The sequence below is a fragment of the Ciona intestinalis genome, unplaced genomic scaffold (assembly GCF_000224145.3).
Source record: "Ciona intestinalis unplaced genomic scaffold, KH HT000184.2, whole genome shotgun sequence".
Classification (NCBI taxonomy): domain Eukaryota; kingdom Metazoa; phylum Chordata; class Ascidiacea; order Phlebobranchia; family Cionidae; genus Ciona; species Ciona intestinalis.
This window is the reverse complement of record NW_004190506.2, coordinates 458,452-481,447: the sequence shown is the minus strand read 5'-3', so window position 1 is coordinate 481,447 and position 22,996 is coordinate 458,452. Positions and strand designations below refer to the sequence as shown.

Sequence of the window (22,996 nt, the reverse complement as noted above, 5' to 3'; positions counted from 1 at the left end):
GACCAGCTTACAACATAACACTTTGTATCGTCGTGGTAGCGTATTGTCAGACACACGGTCGTTATTTGGAGACATGTATCTGTTCAGAACGCGAGCAGGTGTAACCGAAAAAGGCAATGCAGGTCGTCATTGAATTGTAATTACATCGTCATAACCGTATATGTGAAAGCAAATTTGTCAAAAACGTCACACACTTAACTGTCAATAATTTTTCCAATGAAATGTGATTATCGTAATTGCTGGCTAAATGCTAATGTTACGGGAAATAATGTACGTAAATATATACCCTCATATACAACATTGCATTTTCATATTTAATGGAAAACATTATGTATAGTAGAATGGGGGGAAATGGGACCGCTTTTTCATTCTATTTCACGTCCCAATTGGTAATGAACAAAAAACATTGATGAATTATAAAACTGTAGCTTCGCGACCCATAGACGGTTGTTAATTGTTTAAAACACGATCAGGATATTTGGATATTATGTTCTTAAAGTGTCCCATCTTTCCCCAATCTACTATCTTATAAACACCATAATAACCTATATATTTATCGTTCATGTATTCACCATTGCTAAAACTTGAGTAAAAAACTTTAACCCATTTTGTTTTATTATATAAACTCAATAAAAAATTGACTGTTGTTTTCTGTTCAAATTGTATAAGCTTAGTCGGAATGTTAAGTTATAATCAGTCTGTTTTATTCATGCTCTTTATTATATTCAGCATATATTGGTCTATGTCTATCTATAAAAAACATTTAGACTCAATATATATTACCAATATATTTGTCGCTATTATACAACAATAGTGTTTGCTAAAAACACAACAAAACGTATTAGAATAGTTGTTTTAATTCGAGCAACAAATGAAGTTCTATTTGAATAGCTTTTCGCTGAGCGTTGTCGCCATTTTGACTCGGTCTGTTAAAAACTACCTGCCTCTGACGTCATTTGCTATAGGTAATCATTTAGGCGTAACAAAAATTCTTTGTTTTAAAAAGTAAATGTTTACACTTTGTGTGAAATAGGATCTATTTATGTATTCGTTTTGAAATAAATTAAATCTCAGTTTTGACTTGTATTATATTTGTCTACTGTATTCCTTTGTTATTAAAACATAATATAGGTTGATTTAACCATAAAAAGATAATGCTTTAGAAATACGGGTGGCCTCTAGAGACTAAAATTAGACAGTTCAAATTTTTCTTAACCGTTTCTATCTTCGTCACGTCAACGAATTATTCAATTCACAAGATTGTTCTACAGTTTAGATCTATTTACATGTAAATTGGTGCCGTATTTTATCGCCTTTACCAGTTTGGTAAAACTGTTGTATAACTAGCAATAAATCAGCTATACATATTGTTTTTACAGCTCATTTTCGTGTTTTTATTATCGCATCAAAATGTTGTAAACACAAAACAGTCTTACATAAAGGCATTATGTAAATTACTCCGGGCAAGATGGGTATATATGTTTCATAATATCCCATATACCTTTAGCCTATATAGCGCATAATACAGTATCCTGTATTTCCCAATCCTACAACGCCTTTTTGGAGTCGCGTTGATAAGGTTATTAATTCTGTAAATTTTCTTTGTTTACTACCAAATGGGTCGACAAGATGAACTGAAAACATAAACCATCTAAAAAAACCGTATACCATTTATTCGATTTTAGAACAGTACAATGTAAAAGCCTAACTGCTTACATTTATTCATAGTATTTACACGTTTTCGGTCACAAAATTTTAGTGATAAAGTAGGATGGGGTAAGATACTTTATGACTTGATTTTAATTTTGACCAGCCGCATTGTGAGTTTTCTGTTTTCGCGCAGTGTACCTACATTGCCATTCATCATTCTAGATTTGCTAGCGCGTACAGGCACCAGTAGACAGCCATCTGATTGTTTCTTGTTGTGAGAACAAAGGGTTTTCAATGGCCAGTGTTTCCGGCAACACAATTATTCTTAAACCATCGTATCAACCTTCATTTGAAAAACGATTTTTTGAAATCAATTGTGTTTGTTCGGTTTCGTATTATCCCGTATTTTTTTAAGATTTAGTTTTATCATTGAAAAATCCGTAAAAACGTGCGTATACGGTAGAAAAATGTTCTGCGCTAAAAAATGATCTTCGTATCACAAGGCAATACATTTTCGCATCCAGGGTTTATAATGAAATGGTAAGGCTTGCGTATATAAGACGCAGAATATACAGTATGTCCTATAAGAGTATATGTTCCTAAAAACGACGTTTTTCAATAAATTATTCTTTAAATGGTCGTCTTTCGTTAAACTATACTAAACAACACTTTAACGATACGCAAAAACGTAGTTTCTCAATAAAAATACGAAAAAATAACGATATTCCCCTATACAAAAACAAAAATAACGAAACCATGCGCCAAAGTTAAACTTTGGTGTTTACATATAAGAAGCCAATCATGGCATACAGGGATTCATATTTGAAGATTGGCAGCCGTGGCGACGATCGATCGGTCCAGCTTTGGTCGAGGCATTGATTAACATCAATTTGCGGCGGGATCTCGCCTCCGAACGCCGATTATGTGCTCAGTGTTGGCGCCGTAGTCACTGAAGCTGGCGCGGCAGGGCAACCCCGTTTCGTCAGATCCGTTCCCTATTTATTTTACACTTTATGGTCGAATGTTGATTGAGGTTGTGGGCGGTAATGTACAGAACGTATCAAGACATGTTTAGTTGCTGTTTTGGTTTATATGAACATTAGGAATATGTTTTGTTGGCGTTTGAGCTGAAATAGCATTTTTGTTTAAATGTAGAATAACATTGAAATTATGTCTTGTGTCATTTTTGAAAAAAAATAACGTTCATAGTAAATATTTTGTTATTTTATTATTTTCCATATTTAGTACTAACCTACGTACATAAAGTTCATTAAAATATAGTAAATTCTGGCTGGGCACTAGTTTACTTGACGCTTCAAGCAAAATGCCATTTAAATATGATCTTTTACGAGAAAAACAAACCAACCCGAGATTAGGTGTTAAATTAGCTTTATATTTATATACTTCTTACCACACGAGGCCGCCAAAGAGCTGCAACACAAGAGGTGCGAAAATCCACGATAAATTACGTCATTAAAGTTTGAACGACGTCTGCCTTACGTCCGTTATTTATGTTACGATTCAAAAATACGTGACTATCGCGCGTATTTAATTTAAACGTTGTAATAAATTGTAGCAACAATACACGTAACATTGATTATTATTTCATGACGTAATGTTAAATCAAACAATTTGTTAGTACGGATTATAGTGTAAAGAGAAATAACCCATTTTATAAAGCAGCGAAGAATGTGCATACATATACCCCTTTTCAAACAAAAAAATATTTTTTTTATATAAATTTTTTGTTGTATAGAGTCGGACAGGAGAGGTAAAAAATAATCCGTACCGTCTACTATGGTTGTCCGTATTGTCGGTAAAATGGCGTGAACGCTCGGTTTTGTTGGTGTATTCACTAATATTCATTATCTTGTAGCTGCAAATAAACTTGGCAGGTAAAACTAAGTTTCATAAACAAATTATCTCAATCTTTTGGATGCCATAGTCGCTCCCATGGTAACAAGAGATCTGTCTAAATAAGCAGTTGTCTCCGCGCTCCTCTTTGCGGCTGAGAATCTTTATTTCTTTCTTTCTCCTTCCCACTCAACAAACAAACAGGGAACTCGCGAGCGCGGTGTCATGGCCGATCACAGAGAACAAATTCCGTGATCGCTAAAATCTGAGATCGAAAAAGAAAACTACAGGTTTGATAAAAGATCTCTTTTCCAGCGTGTGAGATTCCGTGTCTGCTTGAATGTGATTAAGTGCGCCGATGTGGTTTCGCTTGTGTCGGTTTACCATCAAGTTAAATTGCGAAACTGCCGTCAAAACTTCACACCTTCTATCAACAAGGCTATTATTATCTGTTTAATTCGTCAAGAAGAGTGCGCTAATCGGAGCGGATCAGTGCGCCCAGCGGTCGCTCAAGAGCCCTCTTTTACACCTAACGTCCTTAAGTGGCCAGATAGGCGTCAGGCCGGCGCCAGTACGACCCATTGCCGCCCTTCTTAATCAGTTGAAGAGCTGTTCAGACATAGCACGTGTCGGGCGGCGTAAGAATGGTTCATCAACGTTGTGTTGTTAAGATTACAAGCTCTACAAAGCACGGGGGTTGATGTCGTTTTAACTCTGCATGCTTTTCTACTGTTTTATCAGCCGTTTTACATTTGTCAAAATTGTGTTCTTTCCTGGGCCTTCCCGTATTTCAAAACCTCAGATCTCGGCCGGGGTCACAATCAAGTCATCTATCTAGCCTAAAAACCATGGCTGTTCCAGATACCGGCTGTAAGAGGTCTATGGAAGTTAAAACATGTTCAAACGGGGGGCTGGAAAATTAAGATGTATGTCGCCAGTGTATGGGGTTGTTCTAAGGGACACTAACGTCCGATGACGCCGTAGTTCCGTGTAAACAATCCCTATTTGAAGCCACTGCGTTGTTGTAAGGAGGCGGCGAAATTGTCAAGGTGTAAAAACCGAGATCGGACAAAATCTGCGCGTGAAACTGCTCCCAGCTCCTCTTGGTTTGTTTCTTCTATTCTCTCACTATTTGTGTGAGCGAGAAGGTGGCGCCGCGAAGGCGAAGCTACAGACGCGTCGTTTACAAGAGATGTCGATTCTGACGTTAAAACGGAACGATTACGTCATCTTGTTTATTAATCACGTGTCAAAATCTCAAGATCTCTTGCTCGCTGATGTTTATTTAAAACTTTGGCCAAAATGCGGTTTTTGTGAGCCCAGAGGTACTTAATGAAAAAAAAAACGGGAACAAAAATGGCCGATTTATTTCACAGCGTCTATTGCTGAACTTCAAGTAACCTTGTAACGTTATACAGCGACGTTTTTTTATAATCTTTCGCATATTTCGCTTCTATAACCCTAGCCGCTGTAACTACTTGATCACGGGCCGAATGCTCGTAATAGTGTTACGCCTGACACCTTAGGCGCCAGTAGTCTGCCATTGAACAAGCTCAAAATGGCCCCGAAGAACCCTTGACGACCCATACCCTAGCACTTGGCGGAAATTGCCTCGTGCCCGTCGGTTGCTACTGGTACAATGGCGTCCTACTAATACTGCAGCTAGCTGTCAATCTTCCTCTAAGCTGGCCGATCTAATCAAGCAATTATTAAGCAATACATAAATATAGCACTTTGGCTCTTCCCACACGACGAATGGCATTTAATTAATGAGTGTATTGATGTAAATATAGCAGGGCCCTTTTATCTTTTCGCTGCATCTAAACTTGAGGAAACAATAAATTTTCGCGAAAATTAATTTCAAATATAAACAATTCTTCACAATTAAACAGTCTTTTCTTTATTTACAATTTCAGTAATTTTGAAAATTTGATTATTTTGTGGGTTGGAAAAAATTTCCTAGTTTATACCATCCAGCAATATGTTATGTAGGTGATAATGAAACGCATGGGAAACCACAAGGGCATTTAATTAAATTCAGATGTTAATGAAACGTCAAATGCGACAGAGGCTTATAAATATTTCAGTAAGGCCTTTATTTTCTGCCATGTAAAATAAAGCTGGAATATGATTTCATGTCAAAGCGTTAGAAACATAATCATGAGTACTGCTCACACCTACCCGTGTTGAAAGGGGGAAATTTAATTAAAATTTTGTGTCAGTTCTATAATTGGATTTTTTTAATTCGTCACAATATTTTTTGATATTCTAATTAGTCAAATAAAAAATATAGTTTCATGGGATAAGATGGATACACGTATTGTCTTATATTTCCTAATCCTGTGTTTAAGAACTAACAACACTTTTTAATAGTGGTGCGGGTATGGTTATATAGCCTTTAAAATACTCTGTGTTTACTACTAAACGGTATGACAAAAAATAAACAGTTGGACCATTTCACATACACCATATATATGGTGAACTGGAACAATAAACTTTTGTAAACGATTTAAATATACTTGAAATAATTCACTAAAATTCTAAACGAATTTCTGTAATTAAAACAGAGTACTATAGAGACGTATTATGTTCCCTGGTACAATTTCAACATGGCTAAGAGTTTGTGTACTTTGGTTAATCGGAATAAAGGGTTCGAATTTCAATCTGTTTCAACCCGATCTTTCCAACGTAAACATTTATTTTCGGTAGCTTGCTAATACAAAGACAGGCGGTACGACTTCGGAGCAAAAGATAATCACTTTGTTAGTGGTTAGTTAAAATAAAGACGGACTGGCGCCGTATACAACGACCAGGCGCCTATGGGAGGGTAGGCCACTAATACGTAATCATATCGCTTAGACGATCTCTTTGAGTTATCTCGTGTTTGTTTCAGTTAGACCCTGCTCGGTAATCATTAGGCTGTTTTGAAATTTCCCTCGAGTTTTCTGACGTGGAGAAATACGCTCCACTTTGGACTAGAAATGCAACAAAATGGCCAGGGATGGATTACTGTACTAGCTTGGCTCGGTTAGGCTGAAAATTGCTGGGTATTTGGGTAAGACCTTGACTTTCAGTCTCCCAAAACGAAAACAAACTTTTTTTCTTGTATTTTTCATGTATTGCTTTGTAATGGAAGAAAAGCGAAATAAACCTTTACTGCACAAGACGAATAAGCTAAAAGCAAAATATCTATAATCCCAATGCTCTTAAATTGCACGAACTATCTCTAAACACATTTTCACATTTCTAAATCGCTACCTAAATTTAAAAAGGCAATTAAATCGCCTCACATTCATTCTACATAACTTGTCTTAAAATCCAGTAAGGTTCGCAACAAGAAAGATATAAATAACGGCCACGATCACAACAGGAATAAACGTTAATAACAAGAATATGAAAATAGTGATGTTACTACAGCGTGTTCAGATAGGAATATAAAAATGTGCTGCTTACAACATATATAGGGGAACATGTGAATCCACGCACGTTGAGCACGAATTACGGTTTGAAACAAAAAGTTGTAGAAATAGCAATGTTCGGGGTCTGTGTTGTTCAGCGGCAACGACTGTACGTTTTACACACAGTACGTAATCGGGGCAAAATGAGGTATAAAGGATATAACATAGAATCAGAAATATTCAGTCTTTGTGTACCAAGTTTACAAATCTGTGTTTAAGTTACATTTTTGTGTCTCATCCAATTTAAAATGATTCGTGTAATGTTATTGTAAAAGATTTCTATTATGTAAGAAAAATTATTTGAAGTTAAATTATTGAACAACTTTTCGCCCCAAAGTTTAAATGCACACTTTGAGGTATTGCGTTGTGCTTAACAGCTTGAATGGTAAACTATGGGAGCTAATAGTAGCAAGATACAAAACAAACCTTGTGCATTATCAGCCGCTCGTTTGTGTTATGCTTTGTTTACTCTTAACTCCTCGGAATGACGTCTTGTTTTGTCCAAACCAGAAACTAAATTTTCCATGTTTCTTAATTCCTGCACAGCGGTGCCAATGGTAGGACTCGGGTAGGTGTTCGATGATCTTCGGCATGGCTCTGGTTTCATCCCGTCCGAGGACTCGGATATGGTTCGGACTCGGGGAGCCGGAGATGAAGAGGATGAAATTGGTGATCCTGAACCGGATCTTCTTCTTTGACTCGGCTCAGAGGATTCGGATGGCTGTGGGCGAGGATGGTGCGAGAAGTCAAAGCGGTTTTCCGAGGATTCGGTGCCCGGGCCGGATCTGAAAGGATGGAAGCCGAAGAAGGGCATTGCGTATGGGGAGAACCGAGAATTTTTCGCACTGTTCGAATAACTGGTGCCCACCCTCGGTGAGGAAGATGGGAGAACTCCCGGAATGTGAAGAGGCGGTGAAGATGGATCGGTGAAGCTTTTGTTGAAGGAATGTTGCTGGTGGTTTGACTGGCGGTACAACCGGTTAGCGAGGGACATGGGCGACATAGGTCTTCCGGAGGACCCGTCCACTCTTCCCCCGGGTAAAGATGAAGAAGACGCCCCTGCTGCTGGAGATGGAAACCCAAGAGCTGCTGCTGCGGCTGCGGATCCGTACGGGAAGAAGTTTGCGTATGGATTGAACGCGGAGAGCGGAGGAGAGTTGGTGAACAGTGATGAGAAAGGTTGAGATGTGGATGGCGCTCCTAATCCTGCAAGGAGCTGGGATCCGGGGTTCTGAGCGGAGGGTCGGTGGAGCGATGACATTCCACCTGCGTTTACCACAGCTTGTAGTAAGGCTGGGTTGAATGCAGAACCGAGATGAGAGTAAGGGTTGCTTGCTCCACCTGCTGACATAGCGGCTGTGAGAGCACTCATCTGGCTCGGGTGTAGGAATGGGTAAGCCGCAGCTGCAGCACCGGATAAATGGGGCATGAATGCGTTTGGGTAGCCTCCCAAGCCTGTTAACCCAGGGTGAATCGGGATGGGTGACGTCAGAGTACTCGATGACGTCACTGGAGAATCTTTCACCCTCGGTTTGATGGGGGAATGAGGTGATCTTCTGTGGGAAGCAGCTTCTGGAGTTTTCTTTAATGGCGATGTTAAGGTTTCGCGCCTGAAGACTTCGTTCTTCGATTTTTCATCGTTGCTCATATGATCGTCTTCCGTGATTGAGGTTCGTGATTTTTTTGATGAGCTCTCACCAATGATCGTCTCACTGTAATCCGTGGCTCGCTTCTCGAGCCTGGTTGGTGACGTCACGGATGACGTACTTCCGCCACTGTTGTTTGGGCGTGTGTCGTCATCGGTGGACACGTTGCACTCTGCGAGAGATTGTTTGCTAATTAATGCTGTTAGAAGTTTAAATGTAAACTTCACATGTGTGCTGAGTAAATACAGTCTTAACAAGTAGGCCTTGATATTATCTTTATTTTTTACCATGCACTTAAAATGCAAGTCATAAAATTCTTAAACTAAAACGAGCTAAAATTTAACTTTTACAAAATTATATTAAAAAATATTATTATTTTTTTTGATTAAATTTAAAATAAACAAACAATATTTTAACCGCAAACAAGACGCATATAAACTGTACACATAAATATTCGTACCTGATCGTTCAGAGTTGGAGTACACACTTGTTTGACGAGTTGGGTTGCTTGCTGCCTCCTTGTGGTTGCCAACCATTTGCTGTTGCAAGTGGAAGTGTTGTCTTCTGGCGAAAGAACTCGTTAATTTTTGTGGCAAGTTTTATATATTGGTATTGTAAATCGTATTGGGTAGTATGGAAAATACTTAGTGGTGAATTTTGTACTATATTCAAAGATTGTTATTGTAAATTTATTCTGGTTATCCAATGTTAGTTTTAATCACCTTTTTTCACGTTTTCCGCTCCCTGAGTCTCGAAATCCCTTTGCGAAGGGGTTGTGGTCGATTTTCAGCTGGGTAATCTGGAATAAACAACAAAATTAAACCAATGATCCAATACCGGGGTTAAGGGGTGTGTAGTTATATGGATAGTAAAACCACTTAACCAGATAATGGTATCAACGTGAGGTTTGTGGATTAACTTGTAAGTGGTAACCACTATATATATGGGAGTACTGAGCGTGAACCTAATTTTCTTATAACGGAATTCGATATTAAAATACTGCTGAGAAAACTAAGACAACGTGTCCTTATTGTCCTTGTGTTAAATCTGACAGATTTGCTGCGCTTTAAACGATGGATTAACGCACGGGGCGTGATCGAGCGGCGCCGGTCTGTCTCCGCGGGAAAAGCAACAGAGGGCGGCGGCCGAGTGAGAAAATATCCCCGATCTACAATATACCTGCGAAGGTACACAGGGTGTCTGCTTATCTGTAACGACAGAGACAGATGCGATGGTAGCGCTTGGGGTTGGCGACGATCTGACGCCGTTAATCCATCGCCGATTTGCAGTTCCTTCTTCCCAGGACTTCGGGGGAATGGGGATTACGGTAGTCGACGAAAAATAATTGTTTCGGTTTAGTGCTATGTATTACTCGACCACCAAAGATGTGAAAGCCACGCAGTTGATCTAGCGTTAGATTTCGCCCCTTCGTGTTATTTGTTCTTGTCACATTGCTTATAGATTAACACTTACGTGTCAGAGAATAAACCGTTTTATTTTATAACTAGTCCCACTATACGAATAAACACAAGTGTCATAAAGTACAATACTGTGCTGGGTGGCAAATGAACTTTGTAACGTATTTAACTACCCTGTCTGTCCACACATTATAACGTTTAAATTCCTATGCCTATTTCAGGCGTCATTTTAAGGGCCTTTTGAGTGGTTTACAGGAAATGTTTGTGTTTGAACACATTGTCCATGTTTTCTGGCCGGGGAAATTGCAACGTCTTGTCTGGCGAGATTTCAGAAACTAGGCGATAGAGCGTGTCATAACACATGTATTGCGCCAGGTGTGGGACTTTGTACATTAAAGCTAAGTTCCCGAGAAGTGCGTGTCGTTCAATTGTCAACTCACAGAGGAGAATGAAGGCTAAAACAAATTGAACGACCGCTCCTACCATCTTATCTGTTTGTTTTGATTCGCAATCGCACCCTTGGTCAAGTATGCTGGCTGTCTACAAAGCGCAGGCGACGTGCTAGCACAGCTTTTGTAATGGTTTTGAGCCACCTCGAGCGTGTAGTTTGTTTCAGTTTCATTTCCAACGCAAAAAAAAAGAATTTCAAAAATGAGCCATGCCCACTCGCCGGTACTTCAAAAGTCTCAATACAAGCGAATGTAACAAGATTTTCCGATTTCGGTTTCGACTCCCCGCTTATTAAACTTAGTATCTGATATCTATGTTTTCATAGCCATTATGAGATCATAAGGCTCAAGGCGCTAACACGACGTTGCTTTGATCTAAAAGAGTGTAAACGTCGCCGCCACCCTAGCACTTCAAACAATTCATAGAATGTTTCCTAAGTTGACAAAGACGTGTGTCGTATTCGCAGTGAAAGCGTTAACTCTCTACTTGTAAGTTTCAAGCACATGACGCCTGGCGTATAAACACGTCTTGGACAGTAGGACTTCTTCCCACACGAACGTAATAGCTGGGATTCTAAAGATGCTTACATAACATCTCACTATCGGGTGGGATCAAACATAGGCGCCTTTGTAAGTGGCAGTCGTGACTCCTACAGAGTTAGAGTCGCCAGTGTTAAGATACCACGGCGGCCAGAATTGTTCTGACTGTTGATAAGGAGGCAAAACGACTTAAAATCGCACGGTAGGCGTAATAAGTAACTTGACGGTCACCTTCTCGTTCTGGTATGCTGTCACTGCGATGAACTGCATCTCCTTGAACACGTACGTCCTGAACGCACAGTATGGAAGCTTCGCAAGGTCCCCACACCTCACAACGTGGAAGCGTGGCTGGTACTTGTGCATTGAGTTCAAAATGGTCTGCAAATAAAAGCTAGGAGTTAAAATAGAGCCGACGCTCCAAAGCCCGAGAGAGCGAACTTTCCATTAGGTTAATAAACTACGTTCGGGGTTAACTGCACAATCTGTGAGAAGCAGACAATTAACCGTGCCATTGATGTAAATCAAATTTGTTAATAAATATCTTCTAACACGTGCTGAGACGCCGGCATCTCTAAGGCGTCTAACACAGAACCGTACGTTAAGCCTCTTTCTCCCTATGGACCCCTGCTGGCTGCTAACTGTTCATGGCGCCAAGCTGACCTTAGTATGGGCCTAACCGGCCACAAGAACGCTTTGACGAATTATGTCCCTTTCAAACTCGGGTTATGGCACTGAATATAACGCTGTAAAACTCAGCATGGATATATCAAGGGAGGCATGTCTGGTAACGCGTCCAAAGCACCATGTACAAAGCTGGAAGATCGCTGGTACAGCCGGCTGGGGAGTTAGGCGCCCGACGAACGTTAAAGCTCTCTAGCTTTTATATACCGGTACTGAGGGTTTAGAGCAATGTCTGGACACTGAAGGGCATATCCGGTCAAGGGAGGAAAACCTCGAAACCGGACCCCAGTTCTTAATTTGCTGCACTGGCCTCCAACTAAAATATCGTCGAGGCTGCAACTTTACAACCCAGGCCAGATATCCCTTGGCTGGTATTTGAATAACAGGCCTGTTTGGTTCGTTACTATTTAGCAGAGAACCAAAGACCGCGTATGTTGTTGGGGTTACGAACGCGCCGTATCGACGCCTTATAAAATAAGCGCGTAATTTGATTCGCATGGTCGACTCAGATCGGGCTATGATAACGGTAAGGCTCGTTGCTGCAGTGACGTCAGGGCCTGCTACGCTTGCTTATCTTATTCTGTCAGCATGATTCGGACCCCGGGTTTGGCACGGGCCCCAATTTTAGGTCTTTTGGGCGTGTTAACCACTTTTAGCTCCGAACTGTGTAGCCAATAATTGAATTGAAGGAGCGCTAACTGGAGCTCACTTTGTGGCTAAAATGGCCTTATTTAATCAAGGCGGTGATTCGACGGCTAATTGGTATAAGTGGGCAGTCAGCGCGCGTTAGGCAAATCATGGCAAAAGTAATAAAGGGGTCTTCATATTCGGTGAACTCACAAAACAAAATGGCGGGTAATAGTTATGAAGTGTGCATTAAACTTGGGAACTTACATGGCCATGAGGATCCGCGATATTGTTGGTGAGCTTGAGCTTATGGAACGACACTCCTGGTCGATTCATCCATTGCTCCCCTGTTGCCGGGGAGTCTGGGTGGATGTACATCCTTTTGGGGAGCTCGGGGTCCGCCTTCCCTGCTACCATCCATCTAGAGTTGTGGAACTTGTAGCGGCAGTCGTCGGCCGACACGATGTCCATGAGCATAATGTACTTGGCAGTTTTGCTCAATCCGCTCACTTTAACTTTGAACGATGGGAACATTCGTCTGCGTGAGAACGTCGGTTTAAACAGAGTGAAGACCCCAAAACAAATGTTCAAACATAGCGATTAATAGATAAGAGAGAAAAGCGGAGCATAATCTGTTGTTTTAATCAAGCGTGGTACGCGATGTGCTGCTGTTCCCCACAGCGTGCTGTAAGATTATCGGCTGTAGGCAGCAGTCTGACAGGGCGACAAACCGATTACTTGATTTTACTGACATATCCCGATCGTTTGGTTCCTAGATGTGGCGAGTTGTGGGAGTAAAACAAACAGGCTTCCCCGGCGTGCCCCGCAGAGACAATGCCGAAGCGTTAATCGGGTTTGCTTGGCCCGGATTATGTCTACTGATTAACCGGCTGACAAGAATGCCACTTCGCAACGAAAACCTGCCGGGGTGAAACAATTTCGCAGTCCGGAATCGCTTAGTAACGCAGCCCCCCGCTTTTCCCACAGGACCTCGAATCCATGATCTGTCAGGCCAGAACGCGTTACCGGGTTGGCTAAATAAGCGCGTTTGGCTTAATCGCTCTCTCCTAAAGGATTCTAATGGATATTCACTGTCGGGATCATGTGAAAAAATGACAAGTCTGTTATTTAGCGGATTCATAAACCGCGACGTGTCAAATTTGCATGGCAAGCTGTACGTGCCACGTGTAGCTGCGGCGGATAAATGGCAGCCCTAACTTTTTTGCCAAGCTTTTTGGCTTCTTAATTTCACTCGTATTCAAACAGTTTCTAATCCCAAGTCGTAATCTTGCGCTCCAGCTCTCGCCTTAATTGCAAAGTCGGATTGTACGGCAACCAAACAAAGGAAAAGTTATTAGAATGGTGTTTGTTTACCGTGCTGATTTATTACAGTCACAACGGGAGGCGCTTTCTCCGCCACAGTCGTATATTACAAATGGGAGATTACAATTCGGCTCAAAACGTCGTATTTGTTCAGAAGAGCGGTCTAATTTAGCCATACAATGGACACGCGCGTATTAATCAATAATTGGGCATTGCGGAACAACCATGCTACTAATTACTATTTCTTGTATACCAGCAGAAGCCACCACACGAAAAAAAACTCAAAAGATTAAAGAAGTTCTTTCAGCACGGTTTTATGTTTGTTGAACCTATGGTCTTAATCCTGAAGTCGTAACACGAAGCCTATTAAACAAATGAGCAATGATGCATCGGCATTGGCTAATCCAAGCTCGATTTAAGACATAGTTTACGCCGACGGCTAGTTAGAGTTTAGATTACTGACGGAATTTATTGTTACTATTTTACCGGTGTTACCGAACAATTTTAACGTTGTTTTCGCTTTTCCGCGTTGATTAGTTGTAAACCTACAGTTGCCGGATACGCGGTGATGTAAATAGGAAAAAATGAGCGCGTAAACAAGCCGACTGCTGTTTCCTGGCGTTCACGCTATATTCTCATGTTTTCTCGCTTACGTACGATAACATCAGGGCGAAAAAAATCGGAAATGCTCACTTAAGTGACAAATGTTTTTGGCCGCTGTGGTTCAACTGGTGTGTCGCTACTTTACATCGAAGTGGCACGAGCGGTGTCAATAACAGTGGCTACAAAGCACACGGGGGTGCTGGAACTTAACGTCCACTGCGCTTATGGTTTCCTGCCAATTATTAGAAGGAAGCATTGGAAGTGGACCAAACTGAAAAACTTCCAGAATATACGACGACCGTACCTAATTTGGAAGTCACGTGACAACGGGCAGCACCGTGGCCATATATGCTTTAAAAACGCGGATTTTTGGACTTTTATATATTAGAGCGGAAAACTGAATAACGATATTGCTTATATAAGTTCGACAATTTTCACTTTTATAAGTCGTTTGTTATTCGGGAGACGTGTTTAAATTTCCCCAATTTGTCTTTAATTGAGCAATTTCGGTCACCGCTAAGCGTTGGTCGGTGCTTTATTAAGCGAACATTTACACGGGCACGACACGAAGATTGGCGGCTGATCTTTCGCCGGCTTGTCACATAAACAATACATTTCAATTTTACAACTTCAGCTTAAGACTCGAAATTTATCGTGACATATATTATTTATAAATCGCAGTTAAATTTTATTGCTTTTTTTAACGCCAGTAGAACTGGGTTACATTTAATCGATGTAATCTTGACGCCTGCCTCTTTTTGAATGAACTTTTCCAGTCAAAATTCTCACGGATTTAACATTAAAACGTTTTAGTCGAGGTTACCACTCTTCAAAGTTAGGAAGTAATACGTCACTTTGACACTTCGCATACTACCTGTTGCATAACGCATGCGGTTTCTTCGTTTTGGGTGGTTTTGCCGAAATTATGAGCCCTAACCGAAAAATTTTTTTTTCCGCAGAGTTTTGCTGCCCAGACGATATTATCGCCAAGCGGCGGCGAGATGGTGCAACGATATAGAGCACGGCCGATAAAGGACATCCCTGTGTTAAGCAGATCACCGGAACAAACCAATTTCACAGAAGACACGACGAGCAGACGTACACTGCTCATACCACCGCCACTTGTTGTATACGAAAGCCTGCCAGCCAGCTAGCGTCAGATGTAAACGGTAAGCCGCCTTTCCTAATTTTGTTTATCGACCGTGTTAGCGGTAAGTCCATTTCCTGGTCACTTTATTGTGACGAAAGAATATCCGCTATGACGTCACATACCCACACATGTTACTTCCTGTTTCAGGAAAGTTTTAATAATCTTGGTTTACCAATTTCGCCACCCATACTAATATAGGTGTGTCAATAGGGAATCTGACAGCTACACAAATTAATACTATTAGCTTTTTGTTCTATGGGTCACATTTTAAATCAAACATATGCTTCCGTTATTTCGGAGAAAGGGGGTAATAATTCAAACTTATTAATCTTTATAGTGCCGGAACGGCCGCAAAATTATGATATGTGACTTCTCCAATCAGAAACCCAAGTCGTTAACAAATTCATTTCCACTTGTCACTTCTAACGTTTCCCATAGGATATCTCCAGCACATAAGAGCCAAGTTTTAAACGGACATTGCGTGCCCGACGGCTTGTAACGGTCGTTAAATGGATTTTCCGACACTGTTCGGCGTGGGATAGACGTTTCATTTGTGTGGATTTATCGCTTAACTTGCAATAGCTATATCGGCCGATCGGGTCTGTCGTTAGCACGTTATTGCGTCAACTCTCGGGAGACGCAGCGTCCGGTGAACAATTTGTATGATGGTGCTTAGCCCATATGCACATATGTGAGCGCGGTAATGACGATTAACTAATGACAAATGCAAACTGACGACCGCCGAGTAAGATTTACTAACCACCACGCATATATAGCCAACGACGCCAATTGAATATACTTTATAATTTCCCCAAAATAATAGCACATTTGCGTTTTTAAGTTAAAAAAAAACTAATACTAAATCGCAGCCTTCTGAGAATTTTTTGTCCACTTAAATGACCACTATGTCGTCAGGTGTGGTCTTTGTTACGTCACAGACATGGCCTTGTCACCTGATCCGTTAAAACGGCCAACATGACCGACAAGGTCACTCACACACAAATACAAATATAGACCGTGTGATATCCCTTTTAACACACGGGCATTAAGTTAGCTTGGTTGTTTTTGAGCGACTACAATTTGAACTCCAGATTTTAATCGTTTTTTTAACATAGTAGGGTGGGGTAAGATGGGTCATGTTTTGTTCTTATTTTTCCTTACATTTAGTAGTAAATAAAGATTATTTACAGAAATATATATCCATAACCCCAGGACTAAAGAAAGGCGTTGTTAATTATTTAAAACATGATTCGGAAATATAGGTTTTAAGTGTTCACTGTGTCCCGTCTTACCCCACAGTAAAACATTAACAGACTTCTATCCTAACTCGCAACTATGCATTGTAGTACAGCCATTCCCACGTTTGAGTTTTACATTTTACTTAGATTTGTACAGCACTGGTACGTGAGAAAATAGCGCATTGTGAGTGTCAGGATATACTACACATTATACAACGAAAGGTGCAATTTAAAACGACTCTATTACCAGTAGTTCCTGTAAGGCGGTGGTATTAGTGTAAGGTCGCCTTCCAATACGCCATACATTCACAATGTGCATGTTATAATTGACAGTTAGAACTATAGTATACATGGACAGATGTTTCGTATTCGCAAGTGAACGACTTACCCGGAAAGAAAGGAGATTATACAATTCAACCATACGCCATGTGAATTAGGAACTAGTCTAATTTACACGAATTATTCCCTTGTCTATTTTTCCGCCTAACATATCTTTTCACACCGAGATATGAGAGAATTAGGAAATGGCGTTCGTTTAGTTACACCACAATAAGTTGTAGTAGGCATAACATTGTAATTTACCGGTGGTGTGTTCTCACTTTAACTTTTAAGTTATAGCTGGTTACGTTTTATCAGCTTAGAACCGTGTCGGTATATTACTGCATGTGTGTTTAAAATAAAACAAGAGCCATATTGTGAAAATACACGGGCACATTGTGGTAACGATTCAATTTTAAAATAACTATAAGTGGCCGTTTTAAAATGGTGGTACCCGCAAAAATTATTCTTTTATATTTAAGTAACACTTAGGCGTCTTTTATGTTGGGTCAATGCCTGTTTAATATCATAGGCATAAACCCACGTGGCTTTAATACAGCGTGCCTGGTAAGCTTAACCATTCGCTTTGAACGCTTGAATTATAAACAAGAGTAGTCGTCGAACGACCCGATCTGCTGTTTCGAACCCAAACAAGAGCGAGCGCCGTCGATTAACGAATTGGCGTCAGTAAGATTACGAGATGGCGGGCGGCGGCTATTAGCGACCGATAAACGAACATAATCGCACCCCGGACTTGCGAAATCCGTCGCCTTTAGCGACTGCCGGGCGACTCGGATGGGAAACAGGTCTTTGCTTGGTGGTGAAGCGGCGGCGCGTGAGCGGCTATTACAGGGCGACAGGCATCGACGGGAATTCGGTAAATAAATAGATGTCGAAGATAAGCGTCTACATGAGCGATTGCAAGCCGACGACGCTGCTATTGGGTCCCGAACTGCGCTAATTATGTTTGATGGATGGTTACTTTGGTATCAAAATTCACGCTTAGCCGCTGTGTAAGAATACAAACAAAGACTCCATAACCCGAGCGCCGAGGTTGCTCACTTGAAAGTTGCGGTGGGCTTAATCTCTGGCTTATAGACGGGCAATGCGATAATGTTTGTTTTTACCGAGGTCGTTGAAACGTCAATCCCTGCCAAGGTTTACTGCTATCCCTAGGCATTATAATTAACGATTAAAAATCCGAACACAATCCCTCTTTATGAAGCCACACTGCGTGCCATACAGTCATACGCTGGACAACATGAGATGATGGATGAATGCAACCTATCATCGCTAAATTTCCGGCTCGATTAAGCTTGTATATAGTTCCGATATAAAATGGACACGATAAGAAGATTAAGTTGAGAATTTTCTTCGCTTCAATATTTAGGCGAATTTTTAAAATGTTCAAATCCGCCAGAAAATTCAAAAACTGATTTATAGCGGCCGTTTTACGAATTAAACTATGACACACCTACACACATGTTCCTATTAATCGGCATGCAAATATTATACCACTTCCATGTTATTTTAATAGCCTTGTATGTCTTTCTACCCACCTGTACGCAAGCACTTAACAGCGACCACAATGTCCCAATTATACTTAAGCTGTGAGAATATGATTGATTTACCAAAGTAAAATCAACAGTGCGGAGTAATAGCAAATAATTTTACCTGAACGCCGGTTCTAAGGCGTGAACTAACGATCCCATTCAGCACTCGTATTAATTTGCTGAGCGAAAACAAAAGGCGTACGAAATTAAAATAACACCTTTTTATCGCCTTTAAATTGCGTCGTGTTTCTTCCCGCCCTCTCCGACCGAGCGGCGCCTCACTTCGTCGAGCGACAAAAGCATGAGTGTCAAATCAAACAAGTAATTCCCGCTATACAATCAAGCTGCTAACAACGAACTGTGGCCCGGGGGGTGATGGCCCAATAGTTACTATACCCCGCCTCAGGTCCCTTAAGTTTAAAGAATGTCTGGATTTCCACCAGCAATGCAAAATTGATAACACCGAAAGATGGCTGACAATTATTAAACCGCAATCGTATAGGGAAATTCCAGCCCACGAGGAAAAACTAACATTGTTAAACTGTCTTGTAAAATTAATGCGAATAAAGTGTGCTTATGAATGGTGTTTAAATAATGATTTCCGTTTTGTTTAGATTCTAATGTTGTGTCTTGGGACGTTTAGACCACATTGGGCACAAAATAAAGTTTGTTTCGTTTGCGGTTTGAAGTGTTGTGTACATTTTGCGGCTCCGCGTTACATTCGATAGCAAACTGCGACCGTTGTATAAGAAACAAGTACTCGCTTACATCCACAACGATTCAGGTCAGGAGAACATGTGATTTCTATGTTTAATTGTTGCCAATTAATCTAATGCGTTCGTTTATTGCCGTGTCGGTCAGACTGATGTATGTTTACAATATCAGCGAGGTATATTCGCGCGTGGCGAATTAATACACAGTGTAAGCGAAGTACGTTACGTATACGCTCGCTGGTATCCTACTGTGTAGGTAATGGCGAAAGCGGTGTGCAATTACCTTAAGCGTAGGTGTATACCTTGTCTCATAATTATAGGAAACGCACTCATTAAATTCTGTCTTTGCGACATTGTAATTAGCAAACCATTAGAAACAGTGACGTCACCAGACGGTCAATTTGCCACTCTTGCAACGTATTCTCAAACCGCGACCGTACATTTCACTTTACGTTAAAACACAAGGCTACCTAATCAATACCGCCCGGCGAGATTAGAGCATCAAAATTTTTTAGATTCTATTTTAGAAGCGATAATTATTGTAAGGTTGTTTGTAATTGAAACTCTATATAAAAGTACAAGGTAAAATTCAAAATGGCGCGGATGTGTTACGGCTCTGATTTCAACTTGCACTGCTTTATCATACATATCGTCCACCATATTCCTGCTGCGTGTAAACGCTACTAATAGGGCATATACCTCCTAAAAGTCTGGTATACAAAACAGTCCATCACGTTTTAAGCTTTGAGTGGACTTATTATTTTACATTAGCGTTAAAAACCGGGGCTCGGTCGTTACTTATAAATCTAAATTAGAAGATAACGTTAAATTGGGGATACGCGGTTAGATTCACTCGTTATCGTTAAATCAACTACGTGGATTAAATAACAAAATAGTTGGGCACGCCTTATGTAACTGTCTCTACCACTAGATAGTCTGGTTAGACCGTGGGTTAGGTTACATTGAACAAAGCGAACACTTTCTAGCGTTTGTTGATTTGTTTTATTTCAAGTAATTTAGATCCAATATCGAAAAGCAAATACACTTTTAGTCGGAGGGCTTTTGTTTACATTTGTAATTGAGTTTTGGCTTGTATGTAATTGTGTATTTTTGTATAAAATATTTGAACTACTATTCTGTCGTACACCATTAAGTAATAATTAAATACGCAAGTGCGTTTAATCGCAGCTGTAGTGACCTGCCCGAGACGTCTTAATAAATTTCGGAGACGAAGAAAAATTCTCCCGAAGTTAAGTTACAAAATGGCGCCGGCTTCTCGGTACCGTTCTACGAACTATCGATTAGTTTCACATTAAGCTGTTCTAGACTTAAAAATTACAAAATATGGCGCAGTTCGTAGTATAGTGCCCGTAGTACAAGTTATTTTTAACCACAATTAGCGTAACAGTGCTTAGGGCACGTCGAAATTTTGTAACAAGCTGAACAAACTACGCAAGGATATTAGCAATATTATGGCGTATGAACACAGCTGATGTACTCGTATTTATTCGGACGTCGTCCACTTTGAAATTAATCAGAACCTTCCCCGCATAGGAAAAGACAGGTGTTATGCCTTATCTATACCAGTGCGTGATATTGCTACCACATTCAGCAGGGATGACACCTACGTCATAGAGGGTATTGTTTGCGCACCTTCCCGCACTCTAACTAACAATCTGGAGGCTTCCGCCACTGTAGTTTGCCTTATTTTGTTTGCTCATATTCCCTTTGCTGGCACCGACGGTGTACTTAAACCGTATTCTTATGAAAGATTTAATTTGGAAAATAACCGGAGTGATAAACCAACGCCGCTATTTGACATGCACTTTCGAGGGCGTTTGAGATTTAAAGGAAATATGCCTATAAGTATTTGACTTACCGTCCGGTTTTGGTGATCACCATTTCAGTTCCACGTCGGTGAAATTGCTCCCACAGTTCCATGTTATCGAGATCGACCTGCGGGTCATCCGGTTCGTTATCATCGGGGTCCGGAAGTTTGCCCTGCGGCAAATCGTGGCCCTGAGCCCCGCACAAACTGCGCTCAAACGCCGATCCCAACCCGGCTATGGAATTCGCGCCTTTTGGGAACATAAGCGAAGGAGCGCAATGTGCCATTGATAAACTAGGAAGATATGAAGGCGGGAAAAACGGGAGGTCGCTCCCAGGACGAGAAGGCATCATCCCGCTATGATTATAAGCCGACATAACTGCCTGGAGGGGGGAGATGGGTCCTGGCTTCATTGAGTCTTGAATCATGGGTGTTGGAAGATTAAAATGATGTTCCAACGGAGAAGAACTTCTAGTTTGGTCTTCGCTATCGGTCAAACACATTCAGAGATCTGAGGTCCACACCAATACTTTAACATGCTATAAACCGAACCTATATTTTCAAAAGTTTTCTATACAGTTCTTACGTTTTCAATCTATGGAAAAGTTGAGTTCTAAGGTTAGTAAACGGATAGACTTTCACTGTATTATAAGCAATCTGTCACTGAGCATTATTATAAAACTTATAATATACAATCCATGTTGCTTTCCACTTCTTGAAGTTTAAGCTAAACATACTTCTCATAACAAACCACAAACTGAAACCTCTTTGAATAGAAACACTCCAAACACCTGCCCTAAAACACCAAGACTCGAGCTCAGCACGCGTCCAAGTCCAAGTGTTCCAGTCTATTATGGTGTGGTGTATGGATAGCGAGTAGCGAACCAGAGTCTCACTTTCCCTTTTTCTCGCGGCCGCGAATTGCACGTTTTTCGCTGCCGACGCTTCTCCCTTTTTCGGCGCACTCCGCCATCAAAGAAGGACGACGCGTGTTTATGTAAGGGAAAACGGGACTCCTAATATTTGACTTCCATCACCATTAAAGTATGACGTAAATACCAACCCCCCAAAAGTAACTTTTTACACCGTACGCACACCCAAGGCTAAGGTATAATTTTCGCGTTATAAAATTGGAGTTCAAAACATGTTGCGCATAAGTTAAGTCTTAATTTCCTCATGAGTGACTCTATTCGTAGGCGTGGCGTCCGTGCTCGAGGTGTGAAGCAAAGATGAAAGCGTAGCCGGCGTTGAAATGGGATTTACATATCACATAAAGATCAGACTCCTAGTCTAAATGACGCCGTACATAGGGTACAGACATCAGATGCATTTATGCAGGCCCGACACTTTCAACCGCCTGTTAACGCATGACAGGAAAGGGAATAAGCGACGCCCGAATGTCTACGATTCTAAATACCGGTTTCACACCAACCGCGATGCTTTGTTCACCGACAAATCACTATGACACATTCTAACCATCCGAGGCAGGCGACAAAAAGAATTTCCAGCTCTGTCCGCTTTACGTTTCACAGCTATTCAGCTACACAACTACTGTTGTAAATCGCCGCCCTTTATTTTGCTTGGAAAGTCGATGACAATTTTTAGCGTTCGTTTGCGTTAAATACACTAAACGCTTTAATTCAACTATTACCCAATCAGCTAAATATGATATTAAAACAACATTTTAACAAATTCAAGAATAAAAAATGCTTTAGTTCGTTTTAAAAAATCCGTATTCGCGAATAGTTCGGTTTGATTCCTCGAGTTCACACGAGCAGCCGTTCAGCTGTCAATCAAATAAATCGTTCGCTGCCACTTTGAAACAAGCTCACTAGCGCCGCGCAGTGGAGCAAGCGCTACCAGTATTGATTACTTTCGTAATGTAATTGAAGTACTCGCTATACACGTATCCACATACGAGTGATTCCTACTTTACCATCCTGGCCA

The 22,996-nt window shown here is 40.8% G+C and overlaps 1 protein-coding gene and 1 non-coding gene across 4 annotated transcripts; one reads left to right on the top strand and one right to left on the bottom strand.

The window, feature by feature from the left end:
* The first annotated feature begins 5,382 nt into the window (after positions 1–5,382).
* Positions 5,383–5,450, top strand: mir4111 (microRNA 4111). Its single transcript, NR_034507.1, has one exon. It is a non-coding gene; the product is annotated as a microRNA 4111 (primary transcript).
* Positions 5,451–6,599: 1,149 nt separating this feature from the next.
* On the bottom strand, positions 6,600–21,662 carry tbx2/3 (T-box containing transcription factor). 3 transcript variants are annotated; one of them, NM_001032448.1, is given in 9 exon segments: positions 6,608–7,611; positions 7,614–7,644; positions 7,647–7,789; positions 7,791–8,780; positions 9,069–9,169; positions 9,331–9,407; positions 11,247–11,393; positions 12,591–12,861; positions 21,101–21,641. In NM_001032448.1, coding segments are annotated over 9 exon segments (2,424 nt in total). In that variant the 5' UTR covers positions 21,553–21,641; the 3' UTR covers positions 6,608–7,399.
* Between the last annotated feature and the right edge of the window lie 1,334 nt (positions 21,663–22,996).

Coding starts and splice junctions, on each gene's coding strand:
- tbx2/3 (XM_018816364.2), bottom strand. CDS start 21,552: ATGTGTTTGACCGATAGCGAAGACCAAACTAGAAGTTCTTCTCCGTTG. Junction 11,394..12,590: donor TCGCGGATCCTCATGGCCAT/GTAAGTTCCCAA, acceptor TTTTATTTGCAG/ACCATTTTGAACTCAATGCA. Junction 9,408..11,246: donor CAGCATACCAGAACGAGAAG/GTGACCGTCAAG, acceptor TGTTTATTCCAG/ATTACCCAGCTGAAAATCGA.